This window comes from Cheilinus undulatus, linkage group 12 (assembly GCF_018320785.1).
Source record: "Cheilinus undulatus linkage group 12, ASM1832078v1, whole genome shotgun sequence".
Classification (NCBI taxonomy): Eukaryota; Metazoa; Chordata; class Actinopteri; order Labriformes; family Labridae; genus Cheilinus; species Cheilinus undulatus.
In genome coordinates, this window is record NC_054876.1 from 27293459 (window position 1) to 27315293 (window position 21835).

At 38.9% G+C, this 21835-nt stretch overlaps 1 protein-coding gene across 1 annotated transcript in view; it reads left to right on the forward strand.

The window, feature by feature from the left end:
* stk32a (serine/threonine kinase 32A) overlaps positions 1-21835 on the forward strand; it is a 107918-nt gene that overhangs the window by 7502 nt on the left and 78581 nt on the right. The window contains exons 2-3 of the mRNA XM_041801688.1: positions 1807-1862; positions 7552-7703. Coding sequence (XP_041657622.1) covers positions 1807-1862; positions 7552-7703 — 208 coding nt within the window. The remainder of the gene's footprint in view (positions 1-1806; positions 1863-7551; positions 7704-21835) is intronic.

Sequence of the window (21835 nt, forward strand, 5' to 3'; positions counted from 1 at the left end):
AACCTGTAAGGACTAAAGTCTTGATACACAGAGTGAGAAATAGAGACGACTGCTGGTATAATGTTTCATATTGAGCAATCCTCTGGGGAGGTTTACAAAATTTTTTAACCATTTCCAGAAAGAAGCGTCGAAAAAAGTTTTTTGTTGGAGGATCTGCATAACAGAAATGATGCCAGATTGTGTCTATGAGGGTGGTTGTGGATGTCTATGGAGAGAATTTACATGCAGCCCAAAATATATGAGGCATCTGCGTATAAATAGAACCACTTTGGTGTTTGTTTTTAGGAAATTGGAGCCTTTACTGCTGAAAGACACACAGGCATTTTTAATCCAAGTCAGCTCAAGGTTGATACACAAAGACAGGAATACAGACAACTTCTGATAGACAGAGATAGAGAGGCATAGACATTAGTTCAGTGCAAGTCATGCAAACACAGTAAGCGTGATTACATCAATCCAGACTGATTAGCATGTGTCAGTCAGATTCAAATTGACTAGCAGATGAGTTCCTCTGTTGGTTTAGGCTGGAAAAAGGGCTGTCAGTGTGTCAATTCCACTCATTTACAGATTTCAATCATTACACGCTCCGTTACGCATGTGTCCATCATCTAATACAGCACATTAAACCATTCAGAAATCTACTGCTGCTACAGTATGAATCCATCCCAGACCGTCTCACTCTCTGTCTGCCTCTCTCTCCTTTTTTCCCTTTGAATCACTATCTCTCTCTGCCTCTCATCCATGACCACATCAGTCTCTCTAGCTTTGCAGGAAGATGACTGTGTTTATCTGGAGTGTGTGTCTTTGTATGTTGAGTGTGCACACAGTCATCTGTACTTCTATGCATGGAGTTGGTTGTGTAAACACTCCAGCACGGATAGTGTGTGAGGAGGAAGTGCCAGCGATACGTGACTAACAGAGCATATCATTAACTGTCACATCCAATAGATCCAGTGACTGCAGGCAAAATGTGTGTATATATAAGTGTGTGTTATAAGGGAAGCAGGTGATGCTTTCAGGCGTCACGTTTTTGAAAAAAAAAAAAAAGTATTTTGTGTGCATCTGTGTGTGTATGGTGAGATAAGTGCAGGGAGTGGGCAGCAGATGTTCCATCCTCGGGGAAACGACAAGAGAGGGAAAACCTTCTGTCCTGGTTGTCATGGCAGCAAGAAACAAACAGCCCCATCCGGTTTCAATTGGTGATAAACGTCGCTGATAGACGCAGGAGAGTGAGACAGGCTCTTAAGCTCTGGTTGAGTTTGTGTTGTATGTGTATGCAGAAAAGAGGATGATACAGAGTAGAGGTATTACTTTGATAGAAAAAAGGTTTTTTTCAGCAGAAAAGCATGCAGTGATCATAAAGAGCACTCCTGCTGACGCTTATTTCAATTCTCTGCTATAATGTCAGTGACCTGTGGTCGCCACAGAGACCTCCATCTGCTCCAGCTTAAGCGTGGGCATTGTTCAAATAAGCCTGAAGCAAATCTCAAAGTCAACCTATTGTACAATCCATTCATCTGCTTCCATTTAAAATGACTTATAGACCTAGAGTAATTTCATAATAGTGACATTTTCATTCAGTTTCTCCATCCATCTGTAGCACTTATTTTATTTTGGGACATATATTTTTTTTTCCTCAGTATTTAGTACATGATGTACTCCTGAGTTGAATCCTTTTGCATGTTTAACTGGAAAGTATGGAAATCTGTTTTAATCCTGTTGAGTTTTTCCTGATTATTTCAATAGAAATTCAGTCTGAATTTTGGTGTGATTTAATGTTGAATTTTAAACTTTTGTCTCTTGCAGTTAATTTTGACCACTTCCAAATCCTGAGGGCAATAGGAAAAGGAAGCTTTGGAAAAGTAAGTCCATCTTTGTCAAACTGTTTTCTTTCTGAAGTAAAAATTAACAGTGGTGTAGTATTTTTTAGATCTCTGATAAATAAATCTGAAACCCAAAGAGGAAACCAATTATGTTTAGCCTGATACACCAGATTGACTGTTTCAAATATCTATTGCGTGGATGTATTTCAGCATTCATCTGGGAAAGCTCCCATTGAAAGCTTTTAGGAAGGGCAGGATTTTTCAAAAAATTCTCAGAAGTTGATTGGAGGAACATTCCGTCTGTCACATTTATCACAGGCCAATCACAGCGACAAGACAATAGGACATTGTATGAACATGCTTCTCTTAAACTAACGGTTACCGCCACCGTAGATTGTTAATGGCAGAGCTTTTCTATGAATAAAATTGATGCCAAGGCCGGTCGGGAGACGTGCATAAACATCTTCACTGCCAAGACAAGCTTTTGGTGTGGCTCTTTGCTTCTGTTTCAAAAAGAAATGTGGTCCAGTTCTGATTAAACGGCCGCTTTCCTACAGCTGCATCTGAGCTAATAGCTACAGCAGCGGCAGCCATTGGATACGCCGGCAAACCCCACTTGTAATGATCGCAACTCCATGTCAAAGCAGGCCAGGAGACGAACAAAAACATCTCTCCTATCATGAAAAGCTTTCATTGTTGCTCTATGCCCTTGTTTTGACAAAGAAATGTTGTCCAGTTCCAACAAAACCATTGTTGTGGCTAAGTCCAAGCTAGTCACTCTACTAGCAGCCATTGTATGCAACCATTCACAGTGCAGCTAACCCTTCCCCCCATAGCTATCACAAACTCATGCTGAAGCAGGTCGGCAGAAGAGGAAACACATCACGAAATTATTCTTTATTTCATGTAGAAACGTGGTCAAGTTCTAGTAAAATTGACGCTATACAAAAGTTGGATATCTGAGCTAATCACCACACTAGAATCAGCCATTACAAACGGCCTTAATTCCAACTAAACCCCGCCCAATACTGTAACCTCCTCGTTCTACTCAAATGAAGCTGATTGGTCTGAATGGCGTTTGGTTTGGTACAACAGTGTGGATTATAGCTTTCAAGATGGATTTGCCTGATAACAGAGATGGAGTCTGGCAAATCTATCTGCTATGCAAGGTTAAGTTACAGTGCTTAACAAATTTATTAGACCACCCTAATCCCAACCAAAGTAAGGTTTATGCCACAGCTGCCCTAAATTAACAGCATTGGTAATTACCAAAATCATTTTTTATGTTTCTGCAATGGTTAATAAACCAATATGTAGAAGCTCTTTAACACAAATGATATTTTTAATGCCAAAATATAATTACTATTGTTATCCATGAATTTTCAAATTTACTGATTTACAAGAAAACTGAAAAAATAGTCAAGCACATTATTATTTCTTGATGAATATGTCAAATTATAGTTATTTACTTGCATTCCTGAAGAGAAAAATGAGTTTTAGTGGTTGAATGTTATGCTTGATTAATTTCTGACTTCTAAGAGAAGCCCAGTGAGCCGGCTCAAATTTGGGTGGATTCAGTTTGAAATTCCTCATTCCTGTTCAAAATGGTAAAACGTGGAGACCTCACTGAAAATGAAAGAGTCACTTCATGATGCTGGATGGTCTTTGAGGCAAATATGACAGGTGGTCTAATAAATTTGCTAAGCACTGTATGTGTGCCACACAAAACAAAAGTGAATTAGCCAAGTTTATCATACAAAAAGATATAAGTACCATACATAGAGATGTAGTGGTTAGTGGTATTAATGATAAAGGTGAAAAAATCCCCCACTGTTATCATACTGTTCATATTGTAATTATCATGACAACCATTAATGATAATGAGGCTTAAATATATTTAAATGATTTCCAGACGGTATGTAAGTTCACTATAAGTTTATTACCTCTGCCAAGGAGGTTATGTGATCGGGTGGGTTTGTTAGTTAGTTAGTTTGTTTGTTTGTTTGTTTGTTAGCAACATAACTCAAACAGTTATTGACAGGTTTGATGAAATTTTCAGGAAATGTCAGACATGGCATAAGGAAGAACTGATTAGATTTTGGGAGTGATCTGGATCACCGTCTGGATCCAGGAATTTTTAAAGGATTCTTTACTATAGGGAGATAGAGCTAATGGCGGAGGTCTGCGCTGTTACCACTTTACACCAGGAGATGGCGGACATGAGTAACTTCAATCCCAGCAGCATTTTGGGTTTGTTTTCATTCAAAGTTTTGGAGTCTGTAGAGTTTGAAAGACATACACCCGGTCGGAACATTACGGAGAGAAAGACAGCAAATTGTAGCGAGAATACTCACAATGCTGGGAGGAAAAGAGTAATATTCACCCTCTGCCATGACTTCCAGTCATCCAGTGAGACCATGAGTGAGACTGTCAGTGCATCTGTTAGCACCAGCAGGCAAGGCTATGATTTTTAAAACATAAATATAAAGTCACAATGTTGAGTGTCCATACTTCACGTATGCAAATTTTCAAACCGCAAGATAAACATATGTGGCAGAAATCTTGGAATTAGAGTGTAAACTGATGAAAACGGTTCGTTGAGAATCTCTCCGAGATCTTCCTGAGACAACATTTCGATGGAGTGAACTGATGAGGTCATTGCAATAAGATCTCCTGACTGGTTTGTCCGTGCTGCCGGCAAAGCGGAACAGACCGCCCCCACAAGGCCTTTTAGCCATTTAGTAACACAGTTAAAGAGACAGCAGCGAAAACAAAGTGTTTCAGATGGAGGTTAAAATAAGGGTTTTTCAGGACGCCAGTGTGAGAAACATGAGGAGTTTTTTGAGCTGTAAACCATGTGAAGCTACTACATGGGTATCAGAGAGATGCGTAAAGCCTTGAAAAAAGGCATAATACCCCCACTTTAAGAAGCTTTTTGTGTACTTTTACTTTTTGAGTACATTTTGAAATCAGTTCTTTTACTTTTGCTTTAGTAAGTTTAAACAGACTAACTGTCCTTGTACTTGGTATCGCCTGCTTAAAAAGTGAATAGTCAGTATCAACAGATATGAACATTTCTGCCAGTATTTCTGCCAGTATAAATAAGTCAGACCAAATATGCCAGTTTGAAAAAATGGGTTTTGATATGGGATTTGAAAATAGAGAGTTGAAGTTTATGATGTCTGGGAGGAGTTTATCTCAAAGACTGAATTTTTTTACATTTTGAATTCTGTGTTTTAAAGACTAAAGCTTTAGGTCTAAACTTAATTCAAATACCCGTATCAGCTGAAATTAATGTTCAAATATTGGCCTATTGTGAGAGATGGATTTTACATCTTAACTCAAAACAGCTGTGGTATTTTACTTTATCATAGAAGTGTGACTTTACCTGAACAAAGTTACTGGAGACACTATTTTCATGTTGTTGCCAATAAGGAAAGATCATATTCTACTGGACCACTCCTCAGTATCTACTCAGTTTGAAAAATTCAAATTAAATAGTTTTTACTTTTACTTAAGAAGATTTATAGATCAGTAATTTTACTTTTACAATAGACGTGTATTTTTTGACGGTTGCAATACAATATGTTACATATAAAACAATACCATGTCACAATTGTTGAAAATAATTAATTTATTGCAGTGCAATTTTATAATGATAACTGTCTAATAAGATGAAGATATAAATTACTCCTATATAGGTAAAATGTAGGATTAATGTATTTATTCATTTAAATTTGGAGTCAGTTTCACTTCTTATCCCGCTTGAACATTTAACTTCTCATCGCTGTCTGACATTTTCCTGCTGTCTCTTTCTTCCCCTGCCAATTAACGTCAATTTTTGTTACCCACACTGATGTCATAAGCACACTGAATATCATATGTGGTTCATAAAGTTTATGTACACTTAGGGCTTCAACTACTTATTAGTTTCAACACTGGTTTGACTCAATTTACTACACCATTGATCTAAACTTTTAAAGATCAAGCATATTGAAAAACACCCATCATAATTTCCTGAATCAAGCTGATTTAAACTTTTGTCAATCTAAAAGTCCAGGACCTAAAGTTATTAATATTTTCTTCAAATCAGACAACAATTAGCAACTGGAAGCATTTCAGCTTGGCAATGACAAGTGTGCCCTTACAGCAGCTGCCAAAACAATAAAGTGTTACAGGTTATCAGCAGACCAACATGTAACCGATAATAAACTTATCCCCTCACTCTAAAAACAATATTATCACGCACAGTTAAGAACAGCCAGATTTATTTTCTCAGGATTAACAACAAATCCATGATTGCAGATCTGAGGTGATGGCAGCCATGTTTTTACTCGCTGTTAATCCATACAGTGCAGAGTAATTTACATCGCCACTAACAGCACACACTCCCTCCCACGTGCATGTATACACACATCTCCACTGTGTCCACCAGCAGATAAGCAGTCTGATCACGGTGAACAGCAAGCTGCTCAATGGGAGGAGTGATGTGATCAGGGTTGTGCTGATTAACCGTGCCAGCTGCTCTACAGATCACTCTCTTAGATAGCAGTAATCACTGACTTATTGACGCTCAGAGAACAGATAGGCACTACAAATAAATGTAGGCTGTGACATCATTGCATCTCAAAAGCAGCCTGATTGCCCACACGCCATAAAGGAGGTAATCACATATGGTTTGATATATAAACATAATGACAGAGCAGATAAACAGATTGAATTAAGTGTTATTTTCTACGTCATATCAGACTAACTGGTAATTTCTACTTACGTGAGGATGGTTTGTGCTGTTTGGCAGCATTTTTTATGCAGTTTGGAAAAACATATCTACACTCCCTGCAGGCATTTTAATGAAAGCTAACATGATGATTCCCATCTTTAAAATTCTCAACATACCGGTGTGAAAAGTTTAACGTCTTATGAGAGGATTAAATTGCTGATCGCAGAGATTAAAGAGAAATCTAGAAGTTTCCGTGTGGACTCATTAGACGCACATTTCGGGTTATTGCACAACACCTCATGTGCTCTGGCAGTTAAGTTCAAGACAAATTGGAGTAAAAGATGGAAAAGCAACCACTGCTTTGCAAAAAAGGTCAGGATTTTTGCATCATCCAAAAGAAAAAAATATTCATACTCTTACACGTTTAACCCTTTCATTGATTTTATTAATAAGTCATGGTAATTGGACTTTTTTGGCAAAAGAAAAAAAAAAAAAAAACATCTTGAATGTCAAAGTAGAAACTAATTTCTACAAATTAATGTAAATAAAAAACAATATTCCAGAATTTTAAATGTGAAAAATACTTGCAAAAAATGATTTTGACCCTTTTTTCATGCAACAGCAACATAAACAGAAGTCCTGAGATTGTAATATTGAGTCATTTTGAGTTTTCAGAACCATAAATAGCAGGCAAACTCCTTCACACTATCTCAACAGCAGTTTTTGTTGGTTTTGTCATTCTCTTGTTCACCCATCTTATGAAATAAAAGGTATTTTTATAATCTTGGTACCTTTTGTAACTATTAATCAAAAATAACATACATGTTATCCCTTTTGAACATGCAGGAATGTTATTGTATTAAAGTATTGAATGTTTTATGGAGCTTTACATGATGCTGATGGTTTAAGAAGACTTAACAAGAGTCACTTCAGCAGCCTCCACTAATACAGTATTCAGACCATTTTCATGGCAGCAGTAAAGACATGTCTCCTCTTTGCTGTTGCCAGGTTTGCATTGTACAGAAGAAGGACACTAAGAAGATGTACGCCATGAAGTACATGAACAAGCTGAAATGCGTGGAACGGAATGAAGTGAGGAATGTCCTGAAAGAGCTGCAGATCATGCAGAACCTTGAACATCCTTTCCTGGTCAACTTCTGGTAAGTAAATATAAACGAAGTCACTAAGTTTTCCTGTGAATCACTTCTTTGTGGTTGCTACTTTTTGACTTCCATCAAGGCTATCTTTGATTCACCAGTAAGCGACTTTGGCAGGACATACTCATTTCCTAAAATATGTATATGAAGAGCTTCTGCAGCACACTGAGGCATTTCCACTTGAGCAGTTCATTTCCACAAAGGCTTATGTTTATTAGCCATTCAAATGATTTTGCAGTGCACTCTGTGTCATCTGTTTTATTTTTATGGTGATTGTACTCCGTCCATCACATCAGTGACTGTACCAAAGATCATTGCCCATTAAAAGAACTCTCTGCTCAGTCTGCAGTTGCATACAGGACCGTGTCGACCACCAAAATAGACTCACAAGCCTCCATCTACATCAGCCTACCCTTTGAAGTCACTAAAAGCAAAATCTAGTTTGCTCACTGATCCAAGCTCGACTTTTTTCGGGCATGACCCTCCTCTCCTAGCAGCTTCTTCTTGTTTGCCGCGGTGCATTTAGGTTTTGAGAAAGTCTTTCCATTAACGTTGTACGAGCCCATTCAAACTAATCTAAGATGACTCATCAGGTAATTTCAGGGCCTCATTCATTATAATTTGAAAGCCAGAGCTTATTAAGCACTGGGGAATCGTACTTTTGAGATGCCTGATAAGTAAGGCTTGTCAAGTTTTCAGCTGAAAGGCACCATCAATTCTTGATAAGAACTCCCACACTGCAACATTTGGGAGTAAGTCACCCTGGTTGAGGTGAAAGGCAGACAGCAGGACATGAAGGTCAAAGGACTAACTAATAATTATCACACTCATAATTTTAATGTTAATCATTAGTTGTACTTTTGATTTATTCTGGGGGTGTGTCCAGGCTTTCCAACCTGGGTGGCTCCAAAAAGTATGTGTGCATGTACACTCTTTAGCATATTTTTATCAACCATTTTAATTTCTTCTAAACTTATGTAATTTAACAACAAACATTAAAGCAAAACACAGATGTTATGTTACTTTAAGAGGTCTGTAATTTACGATTTTTACTACAGAGGGGGCCCTTATGAAAAACTCAAGGAGGACTCAAAATGAAGATGCATCTGCAAAAGTCAATACTTCCCTTTTCAATAAAAGAAAATTTGTTGCATTGAAAAGTCACAAAGCAAAAACACACCAGGGTGAGAACTGCAGGGTAACACAGTATGATACTGTATGATGTGATATGGTCCAGTATGGCTTACTTTTAACATTTGATTTACTTAAGGATATAAAACACCCCTAAAAATGTTAAAAGTAGGATTAAAATATTTAGTCACTACCATCTGTTTATCCCACTGTCTTCTTTTATCTTCTTTTATCCTGTTGTCAAGCACTTGACAGCATGCCCACACAAGACCACTACAGGTGTTTTATTCAATCATTTGACAAAGGATTGGAGTCTTAAGAAAAGAAAAATAGCTATGAGAACATTTATTACAGGGGCTCTAACATATTCCAGCTGTAGTTGCAGTAAACCACTTTTTCCCAATTTTTTGCCACTGTTATCCCATTTTTTGCCCATTTAAACTACCCTTTGCCATTACATACCACTTGTTTCCTCTTTTAAAACCATTTTTTGCAACTCTTGACTGCTTTTAGCCCATTTAAGTCACTCTCCACTCATTTTTTGGTCACCTCTCACAAATTTTTGCTACTCTCTGACCCTTTTTCCACTTTTTATCCCCATTTTCACCCATTTTTTGCTGCTTTTTGACCATTTTTTGCCACCTTTAACCTACACATGTGGACAGAATTGTTGGTACCCCTCTGTTACTGAAAGAAAAACCCACAATGGTCACAGAAATAACTTGAATCTGACCAAAGTGATAATAAATAGAAGTTCATTGAAAATTAACCAATGAAAATCAGACATTGCATTTGAATTGTGGTTCAACAGAATTACTTTAAAAAACAAACTCATGAAACAGGCCTGGACAAAAATGATGGTACCCTTAACTTAATATTTTGTTGCACAACCTTTTGAGGCAATCACTGCAATCAAACGATTTCTGTAACTTTCAGTGAGACTTCTGTATCTCTCAGCAGGTATTTTGGCCCACTCCTCTTGTGCAAACTGCTCCAGTTGTCTCAGGTTTGAAGGGTGCCTTCTCCAGATGGCATGTTTCAGCTCCTTCCACGGATGTTCAATAGGATTTAGATCAGGGCTCATAGAAGGCCACTTCAGAATAGTCCACTGTTTTGCTCTTAGCCATTCTTGGGTGTTTTTAGCTGTGTGTTTTGGGTCATTATCCTGTTGAAAGACCCAAGACCTGCAACTGAGACCAAACTTTCTGACACTGGACTGCACATTTCTCTCTAGAATACCTTGATCGTCTTGAGATTTTGTTGTACCCTGCACAGATTCAAGACATTCTGTGCCAGATGCAGCAAAGCAGCCCCAGAACATAACAGAGGTTATGCAAGAAGTAATAATACACAACTACTATCAGACAGGATCTAGGAGTGTAGGTTATGTAGTAAACTAATGTTTTGTGTGTTCAACAAAAAATATACATCAATTTCATCAATTTCAATGGCAAGCTCCATCCAGCTGTGAGTTTACTGTATGGGAATCTTGCAGCACACTTCCATTAGTTCTCACAGGCAGTGGGCTAATCTGTACTCTACCAACGCCGTGCTGTTACCATCCTTGTCATTATATGCTTAAAACAATAAGGCGAATTCGCATGGAAAGGGGTGTGATTCCCTGGATAAATAGGTAATGGCTCAGCATCTCTGCATGCCAGTGCATATGTGTGGTGATAGGTGGTATGGTGATAAGGGTAGTTATAACCTGTGCCTCTTGACTTATTTACAAAGTTTTAGCACAAACTTTAATAAAGCATCACACCGTTGGGCTACATGAAGACAGACCCATATTCAAACATGCTGCACCGGCGCCTACATCTAACAGCAACATGCAACACATCTACTGAATTATCTTATTTAATAAGAGCACAGAGAAGTGCTTTATAAAGAGCTTACTCTGATCAGAGCTCATGCATTATCTCATCCAGGTGTGCTAAATACTTTTGGGCATGTTTCATCAGTTGTTTTCCATCTCTGTCACTTTACAAATTAGTTAAGCACTACTGGAGTTTTGTCATCAGTTTTACTGCATCTTCACACAGGCAGTGGTGCTGCTGCAGGAAAGGGACACACACTCTTAGGGCATCTTTTCACACAAACAGCACTATCACTGGGATGGTAATTAAAGCAATACTGTGATTATTTTTTAAATATCCCAGGTTGCCGTATTATTACCTCCGATTCCATGTAACAATACAAACAAAACAGACAGAGCCAACTGTGTGTTCAAGTCAGTGACAACAGATCTGCTAAGAAGAGCAAAACAAACATGGTAGATGGTAACATATGATAGTGACAGAGTAAAGGAATGACACAACAACATTTTCCCTACTTCTAATAAACACCAGTCACAACAGTCTATAACCTACCGCAAATTTTTAGTTATGTCATTCAAAGTTAAGTCCTGTCTCCAAGTAGCAATAAATAACAATAATAGTTTAGGATTATTTGGCAGCATCTAGGGAGGCCAGTCATCAAAGGTGACATTTCAATGAGGCACCAAAGGGGAGGCTTGGCATAAACATTTTCAAGGTAGTTTCCCCTATCTTTGTCCTCAGTCCCCCTTTTCTATCCTTTCACTACCCTCTTCTCCCATTTAATTCTGTATCTTTTTAAAGGCTGCCATAGCAGAATCAGTAGCTTTTGTCTTTTAATTACTCATTTGAGGGAAACAAAGCAAAATCCTCCCACGGTGGGAATGAATGAGAAAAAAGTAAAAAGAGGAGGAGGATTGGAAAGGACAGCCAGGTTCAGGAAAATGGAGCACAGCCAGAGAGGGAAAACAAGAGAGGAGGTGAATGTAAGGATAGAGAGAAATGCAGTACGGACTGATCAGACAAACAATGCCTGTGCTTGCTTTCCTGCCTGATTGCGTGCTGTGTTAGACAAAAAAAAAGGGTTGGAAGTTAATGCTTTTGGCAGCGTCAACCACCATGGGTGGGGGGAGATTTCCTCCAGAGATGTGCTTGGATCAGCGCAGCGCCCACTCTCTCTCCCTCTCTGTCCCTCTCTGTCTCCCGCTGTGTTGAGTTGGCGTAAGTTATGATTGTCCCGAGGTAAGCGCTCAAGGTCAGAGACAGGGATAGATTACCTGCAGGCATGTGAACCGCACTGAGGCAGCCACATACAGAAAAGGAAAGCTGGATTTTTTTGTTATGTCTGCTTTCATCTTCATCCACATGGACCTCAGTGTCCTTCACACACCTCTTTTTCCCTCCTCTCGTTTTATTGTCCTCCTTTACCGCAGGCTTCAACTCTATTGCTTTCAGCACAACCTTGTGTGTCTTTTCACTGTTCACAGCACAGCAACAACATACTAGGACAGGTGCAACAATACGACTTATTTGCCCTTCATGTACACAGCAACGTTCAAAACTGTTTAGTGGTTTAGAAGAATCTGAACCTCTGGTGTTAAGTGTGTGTGGTACTGTCAGTGTATTGATGTGCCAGCACTGGTGGGGCAGCCTGTAGTGCCTGCTCTGCACTAACTCCCACTGTGTAAGGGGAGCCCTTGTTGGCACTGCACTGCTTTGACACAGAGTAAGTATCTCTCTGGCCTTTCTGTCAGAAAAAGGCAGAGATGCCAACTAGCATCAAATGCTGCTGTTTTCAGCTTTTTAACATATTTGGATACTTGAGTTAAGTTGTTTATGGAGGAAAAATCAGGGAGAGAAGCTTCAGGACAGCCTGCTTTCTGTTTGCTTGGATTTGTTGATTACAGATTTTTGGATGTCTTGAATTGCACATTTGTGTTGGAGGTGATGCAGCAGGAAAACAGTCAAGCAGTGATATTGAACAACATCGCAAAAAAAGAAAAAAAGAGGCTGATTTATTTTTAAATTCCAAAAATGCAATCTGGTACAACAGTCTGGATCTTGGTAGGAACTGCTAAACAACAATTTGCACTCTTTTATTCCTTCATTATTTTACCAGGATTTGCTCGTTTAGCTGTTTTGATAACTACACAAAGAAACAAATGAGAAATGGATGTGTTTGCTAAGACTGCAACAATGAAAGCCAAGGATTAAAATACAGAATAGCAAATGTTAGACTCAAAAAATGTCATGCTAATTTCAATTTCTAACCAGAAGAATTGATTGGTAACTGGTTTCCTCGCAAAGCCAAGCAGAACAATTTACAGTGCTAACTTGTTTAAGATTTCACAAATCTTAAAATCAGCTGTAAAGTCCCTATACAGTGAAAAAAAATATGTGTTTTAGGTTTGTCGTATGTCAGAAGGTAATGTTATAAACTGCCAAGCCAAATTTCTATAATATAAATAAGTACATGAATTTCAGTTTCATAATCATAAATAAATGAATAAAGCTATAACCTGAATGGAGGACACATCTGTTTGCTCTACTGGACCTGTCAGCTCTCTGTTTGAGAGCTGACACCAAAGTCACAATCATATTCATACAATGACAAACCGTTATTGCTCCATTTTAAAGTCCCTGTAAAGATATAAAAAAAAATCTATAGTTTTGTTGTATGACAGGCCACTGTGTTATGAACCACCAGGCCAAATTTCAGTCATGAAAAACATCTCCAAGTTTATAAAAATAAGCTTCAAAATTGTGTAAAATGAGGCCGTAAAATCTGCTCAAGGATGGTGTGGGTGTGTCTATTGAATGAGCTGAAGCCACGCCCACACATGAGAAATACCATCCTTTCAAATAAAAAAAAAATGCTACAACCTGACAAGAGGAATTTGCTGTGCTGCTATGTTACAACCCTATTTTTAAGCCACCAGAAAAACAATTACATTTATGTCATGACAGAGAGTTTATATCTAAAAAGTCAGTTTCATTTTTTCATCCTTTTTAACTCTTCAGGTATTTCTTGTGTCTCATTTTCTGAGCTGTAAGTGTCTCTCCTGTTTATGAGACATCTTTGTTGTTAAGTTGCTGCTGACAACACTCCATTTTCTGATGTTGCGCTTCAAAATAAAAGTCTTCACTGAGGATAAGCATTGGAGGCTTTTATTGTGACTGACTTGGCAGGAATAGAATATGTCTATTATCAGATATTTTACTAAACTTGCATCACGACGGTAACAGACATGAAGGATTGAACTGTAGCTGCTTGGAGAGAGACAGTCACAACCCACTTATTTTAATCATTCAGGACTAAAAATAAGTGAAATATGGATCAAAATGCAACTTCTGCAGGTAAGATGTTTGTTCCTGCTGCATCTGGTTCAAGTGAAAAATATACAAGCACTCCAGCAATTAGCCTTCCACCTGACCTTATAGTGAACTATGGCCAGAGTGTAGCTGCCTGGCTCTGTGCCAGAGCAGAGACAGAAGTTTGGGATTAAATTTACTGTTTTCTGGCACAAATCTCTCTGTTACGATACTTCAATGACAACCCTTCAAGTTTTTTGTTCCTGTTGTGCTAGGTTCAAGTGACGCTGAGTCAGCCACTCCAGGAAATAGCCTGCACCTGTGGTCTAAGATTACGGCTGCCTGGCTCTGTGACAGAGTGGGAGAGGCCGAGGTCTGGGATTACATTTCTGTTGTCTTCTGTCACAAATCACTTCATTATGTTACTTACTACGTTACTAACCCGTTCACCACCAGGGCTCTAAATAGAGGCATAAAAATGCCAAATATATATGTATGTATGTATGTATGTATGTATGTATATATATACAGTGCTTAACACATTTATTAGACCACCACCTAAAATAAGGTTTATGCCACAGCTGCCCTAAATTAACAGTATTGATAATTACCAAAATAATTTTTTATGTTTCTGCAATGGTTAATACACCAATATGTAGAAGCTCTTTAACACAAATGATATTTTTAATGCTAAAATATAATTATTATTGTTATCCATGAATTTTCAAATTTATTGATTTCCAAAAAAACTGAAAAAATAGTCAAGCACATTATTATTTCTTGATGAATATGTCAAATTATAGTTATTTACTTTCATTCCTGAAGGGAAAAATGAGTTTTAGTATTTGAATGTTATGCTTGATTAATTTCTGGTTTCTCAGAGAAGCCCAGTGAGCCGGCTCAAATTTGGGACACGTGCATCGTTGATTTCTACCTTATATTTTTCTTCATATAATTATTCCTAATACATTTTATTTAGTATTTTTTATTACCTTGTCTTTAGAGTTGTACTTTTTGTAAGGAACTCATATTTTCTCCCAGCATCACTAAGTTTATTTTCATTTTGTGTTTCCTGTGTGCTGCTTGTGTTGGTTGTCACCAATGTCACTCTCACTTTTTGTCATGTTATTTACCAAAAAATGTCATCAAAAAACATCCAACATTCAGTCTCACTCTGTTCTCAGGATTTTCACATTTACATCAACTTTATTCAAACATCTCTACTATGTCTGGAGACATATTTCTGGTTTTGCATCACAGGGACATGAACAATTCTATAGGACACTGCGATGATGTAACATGTCACTGTAAAATAGAAATTGCATAACTGTCAAAAGAAAAAAAAAAGTACATTAAAAAGTCTTTAATAGAAGATGTAAAAGCATTGGTTGCTACAGGGAGCCCCTTATTGCTCCGTTATTATGTAATCGTTCTAATGCATTTCATTCCTATGCAGAGCGGGCCAGTGTGGCGTTGTTCCCCATTCATGTCCATTTCTCCTTAAGAAAACTAAACACAAAGGCAGAAGAGAAGAATTGCTTCAAGCATCTTAGTACAAGAGCTCTATAGTAGAGTGAATATGTTCTGTATGTTATACTGTACAGGCATAGCACTCTATTTCTACAGTACATTTTAAAAGGGCTGAGAGGACGCTGAGTCCAGCCTCCATCAACACACTTAGCAATAAGAAGATCTGCTTGTTCTTGAAGTTTATGACTTTACATTTGCAAAATGTGCACACTACATTCTTGTTTTAACACCGCAGGCATAAAGGAAGACAGCGAAGCAGCATTTCAGCATGTTAAGTGCTTGGCCCGATGTCAAGGTGACCTGCTGAAATGGAGGACCAGAGAATCAGTGGAGGTACTGAATAAGAAAATACGCAGATGAGGTGTTTCATTTTACATTAATGGAAGTGAAAATAAGTGAAAGAAGTAAAGTAAGTGTTGGATTAAAAGACCGGAGAAATGTAACTCCATTTTATAGCTCTTTTGAACTGTGCGTGAGTATTTCTGTACTGATGCTTGGGTGCTCAGGCAGCCTTAAACACAGAGTGATGGGAGCTGTCAGTCACAAGAGGTGTTGGGAGGCAGGGTGGGAGGAAGGTCGGAGGGCTGTCGGCATCGATTCAGCACGCCAAAGTGTGAGCGGTGGTCAGCTTAGCCTGGCTTTGGTCAGGCACAGGTTTGTTAGTATGTTAAAGGATGATTACGTGTTAAATCACTTAGATTACTTTTACAACTAAGTCTTAATGAGTCTGTTTATTTCTTAAATTTGGCTGAGTTTCTGTCCAGATTCTTAAAAGCGATTAGAATAAACAAAAGCTTACTTTCTTTTTTCATTTAGACTGCTTAGTTTGTTTACTTTATTAAAGGTGTTAATGTTAGTCACCCTTATAGAGTCCAGTATTGTTTTTTTTAATTATTATTATTTCAAGGCACTTAGAGAAGCAATGCATTTAGGAATAATGCCAGCATTGCCATAACTTTTAAAGAAGGGAAGGAGCTCTTTATTTTGGCTCTTACTACAGTGTAATAAAAACATGTATTTTTTTGCTGATTATGGCAGTTTGTAAACCTGCCTGGCTATAAATCCACTTAAAACAAGATGAAATTGAAACATTTACCCTCCGCAAGGACCAGAATTTAATTGTAACCTGAAAAAGCAGCAGTTTGGTGTTAGTTGAAATAATGGTGTGGTGCTGCTTGTCACAGCTGTTACCTTTGAAATCTAAAAGGATGTGTGTGTTTTTTTGAAAGGACGTGTTGCCATTAGCTTCAGAGCCCCTGTGGTTTCTGAAGACTTCCATTACTGAAGTGGCCTGGGGTGTCTGTGCCTCTAAAAGCTCTGTGCAGGATGCTCTCCCATCAGACCGACTGCCTGGAGGCCACCGAAGGGTCACATTGAAAAGCACGTGTGGTGGAGCAGATGCAGACACTGAATTAAAAGCTGAATTAGAGACAGGATGGACAGTGTGAGAAAGAGGGAGAGAAAGGAGGGACAAATAAAGGTGTAGCGAGAGAACAAGAGAGTTGGAGAGACACCAGGTGCCAGCAAGGCTAATGAACAGTCTGCACCATTTCAACAAAATGTACAGGTGCTAATCTGCACTCTGACTGCTTTTCCTCACTCGCTCTCTAAAATGCTGTCACAGGCTTCGGCTAGAGGCTTGAGAACTTTTTATTTCTGTTCTTTACTGTCTGACTCTTTCTGAGAACACTGCAGTATCAACTTTGTACTACTTGTGTACAGTTTTTATTCCTTTGCATGCTATAGTTGTGCTGATTTCATCTGTTTTCCGTAAGAGCATATCAACACAGGAGCTGTAGAGTGAGGAGCAGGTGAACCATGTTGGAGAAAATTCAGCATGAATCTGTGTTTATACAGGTTGTGTCAGGCACAATTTAAATTGAACATCACAACATGCAGTCACGGTAACTAGGTACTTAAAGCTCCCGTGAGGAGTTTTGGCTGATAATGGAACACACTGAAACAAATCTCTATCCCTCTTTATGACCCACAAAAGCAAACAAGATCATCAGCATAAAGACAGTCTTTCCCTGGAGTTATTTTTGATAGTTATAGTTGAAACAGCTGAAGGTGGCAGGTAGCAGTCAAAAAGATAGGTAGCCCCCACGCTTATATTATTTAACTTTTCACACAGACACATAATTATGTCACCAAAAAAACAACAACCAGGGTCTAAGTTATTAGCCCCCTTAAAAAGTGACCTTTTTGTTGAGCCATAGCACAAACCACTATTGTGCAATGATGTGCTTTAACTTTGTAATGCTCAAATCTTGTAAAATCAAGTCAAAACTGAGAGTTGTCTTCCCATTTACAAACAGTATAAAAACCTCAGGAAGGGTCTGAGCTGTTACTGGAGAAAGCATCATGACAACAACAAAACAAATCAGTTTAGACCTGAGAAAAAAAAAAATTGTTGATGCTCACAAAACAGAAGAAGGATATACAAAGCTATCCCAGCATTTCAAGTATCAAAGAGAGCCTCACAGTCCAGAACAAGCATGGCAAGAAGAAAAAGATTTCAAAGACTGGAAAGAAAACTACTGAGAGATGTGTCTAAAGACCCCAGAACAGCTGCCAAGACACTAGCGAAGGACTTAATTAAGTCAGGAATTGTAGTCTCGAAGAAGACCATCACTTGAGCCCTGCAGAGTAATGGACTGCAGACCAAGAAAAACGTCTGCTGGAGAGACACCTTCAAGCCAGACTGAAGTATGCTATGGACACCCTGGAGAAATAATATGCATACTGGAGGCCTGTCCTTTTGTCAGATTAGACCAAACTGCAGCTTTTTGGCCACAGAGACATTGCCTATGTTTGGAGAAAGAAGGTAGAGACGTATAGCCCAAAGAAACCCGTCCCCACAGTAAAACAGAGCAGTGTTTGCTGTAGGGATGCTTCAATGCGTCTGGAATCTGGAATCTCATACAGGTGAAATGAACCATGAAGAAAGATAACCTTGCAATGCAGATGGATACGCCCGTTTCCTTGTTTTTCACTGGCGAATCCGTCTTGCAAAGCTCCCATCTGAACCGTCTGGGCCCGGTTAGAAAGTGACAGGACCAATCAGCAATGAGGGGCAGTACTTTCAGGTGCAGCAGAGTCGTGACGTAAACAAGCAGCAGCAAGAGCTTGTGCAGTTATGGAGGACAAGCTTAGCGTGGATGCTGCTAAAGTGCCAGTTTTATCAGAACTTGACAACATTTCTTTGTTAAAAGAAGAACAAAGAACAGCAGTGAGTTGTTTTCTTTTCAAAACTGACAAAAGTCGAGTACTTACATGTCTGTAGTCGCCATGTTTCGCGTTATTCCTCAGTAGCTGCGCACGCGCAGCTCTATAGCGGCTATGTCACGTGTTTTGTTGCTCTGATTGGCCCGTAGAGATGTGACAAACAGAACGTTCACCCAATCACACTCAGAGTTTTTTTTTCAAAGCCTCTGCCTTTTCTCAAACGTTTCCTGTTGAAACTTTCCCAGATGGATGTGTGAAACACATCCATCTGGCATGTCAGGTTAGAAGAAAAAAGGATATGTAAAGATTTTGAAAGAAGAAGAAAACTCAAGCTGTCCATTGAAAATCTGTGGGGTGAGCTAAAGACCGAGGTCCATGCCAGAAGACCATCAAATCTGGTGGAGCTTGAGAGATTAGCCAAAGAAGAACGAGCTGGGATTCCTCAGGAGATAAGTCTGAGACTTGTTAAAAACCTCAATAAACAACTGCAGGCTGTTATGCAGGTAAAAGGAGACACAACTGACTATTAGCGCAAGGGGGGCTTATAATTTATAACATGTTTAAAAAAACTTGGTTGTTTTTTGGGGTATTTTATCACTATTTACAGCTGTGTGAAAAAAAAGTGATGAACAGCTGCCCAAGTATGATGGCGCATTATTTTTCTTAATCACCTTTTGACCTGTAATTGTTGAAAAAAAAGCAGCCACTAGCAGTTAGATTTTATAAAGACTGTTTTTAATCCAAATACACAGCTTCAGTGTAAAATAAGCTTTTTTAAATTCATATTACTCACACTTATACACTCCATGTTGTCATATTAATGGTTACTAGGGTGGCTTTCGTGACCCTTACCTGCTTAGAACAACTTAATGAGTACTTTTTCTAATCCAGTTTGACAGCAGTGGCAGCGAGCCAGAGGAGGCTTCATTCATATTCAAACACCTTCAGAGTACTGTAAGGCCATGAAACAGAGAGAGAGAGAGACAGAGTCCTTGTTTTTAAAAGAAAATGTGTGTTAATCATCAGAAGAGACCAATCTACTCCCTGATCACTGCTGAAGTGGCATAAAATAAAAAGCTCAGTTAGCAGCAGGTCAGCCAGTGGCATTGGGGGAGGAATTATATAAGTGGTTATACCGTACATACAATATGGAGAGCACTACAGATGAATAAGTATGAAGTTATGTGCACAAATAGAAATAGTCAAGAGTGTAAAGCAGTTAAAATGATGGCAATGTGTAGATATGCAGCAAATATTGATATGGAAATGTATCATTGTCCTTACTTGTTTGATGCAAGTATTGAATTTTATCATAATGTGCCATTTTACATCCTATTGTATCATGACATGATGTATCGTATACCTCTCACCCACCCCCAGCACATCTGTGCTTACTTATTCATGTATGCTGACCTTAAAGCATGAAGACTGCTTTATAATTTGGACTTTTGCATACTTCAAGTAAATGTAACAACAGTAAAAAAACAAATCTTTGATTGAATCAAATGTCAAGAAAATATACCTGTTTTTTTAACTTCCTGCATAGCTGCAGTAAGCAGGGTTGTATATTTGTGTTTATTACAGTAATCATTGTGCTATCTTTCCTTATTATATGCATAACAATGCCAGGCTTGTATTTTCCTCTATGTCTTCTTTGTTCCTGAGTGTCGATGTGAGAGATTGCAGTGAGTCATCAGTCCTGTTTGCTCTTCAAAAACAGCAACTTCCCCCGACAATAACGCCAGAGTCCCACAGCTTTTACCACCTTAGCTTTCTCTTTAGTGCAAAGACTTGTGGGACAGAAAACACGCAAGATTTCAGCCAAGCATGAGAGTTGGTTTTCTCCTCCACCAGAGTGGTTGTCTTTGAGGACTCCTGTAATATTGATTGACTTGATGAAGTTTCTGTCCCTTCTGAAACCAAACCTGACAGATTTCCCCAGTTATGTGTGGAAAAAGTAATAAAACATGGATTCCGACTAAATTGTTAAAAAGCTGTTTACAGGATATTTACTTTTCTTTAAGCCCAATGACCGATGGTTTTTCACAGTGCAAATCCTTTACTGCACAAAAGTGATGAATCAAGCAACAGCAGATGATTAACACAGCTTAGTGTAAAAGTACGGTAAAATGTCCATAAGGTAACACGTAGTTGCTGGTCCAAGTGGCAGAACGTTTGACATGTTTCATTTTTATTTATGATCTGGCATAGTTGATTTAGGGTATGTCCTGTTTAAGAGGCTGCAGCTGATGGAGTGTGCAGTTGAAAGCTGATTACGCGACAGAGCGTTCAAGGTTGTCCATTTTCAATCGCGCCACTGTGGTCAAAAAGAGACCTTCCTAGCCCAACCAGCAGAGTCCATGGCCCAACATACCTTAAAATTTATTGTTCACAATTTTTTCTTTTTCCTTTGGAAAAAAGCCTGTGAAGTTGAGCTCACACACAGACTTGGACTTGTACATGAGGCGACATTGTGGCATTCCCCGTATCTGAGCATAAGAGTGAAAGTCAGAGTCTTTCGGCCCTTCCGGTCTCAGTATACTCTTGTGAGGCTTGGACGTTGAATGATGGCCAGAGGCGCTGGCTGGACACCTTTGTGACATCTTCTCTCTGGCGCATTTTTGGATGTCATTGGAAAGACCATGTGTCTAATGCTGACGTGCTCAGGAGAGTAAGGATGGGAAAGGTCCGCTGCCTGATATAGGCATGGCAGCTGCACTTTTACAGGCACCTGGCCCACTTTCCTTGGCCGTGTTCAGCTCGCTTGACCAGACATCAGGGGGCAGCAGCGTGCATTGTGGAGAGGTCTGCTGGGAGGATACCTGGAGAGATGATGTATGGGCCTGGGACAGGCCTGGACAATGGCCATCAGGAGGCCAAGGACCAAGGTTGATGCAACAAAATGCTGTAACCGGCATTTGATCTCATACCTGACCTGACCTTTGTAAACATATATTCATTAGTGTTCTGTTTTTTTGTCAGTCATGGTTGTTATTGCTAATTCTTCACATATTGCCACCATCATTATTAATAATAGCAGTGTTCTACAAAATGTCAGCTAAGTTTATGGCTGTGACAGCCATACATTTGTCTTCCATTTGTTGTTTTGTTGTTTCT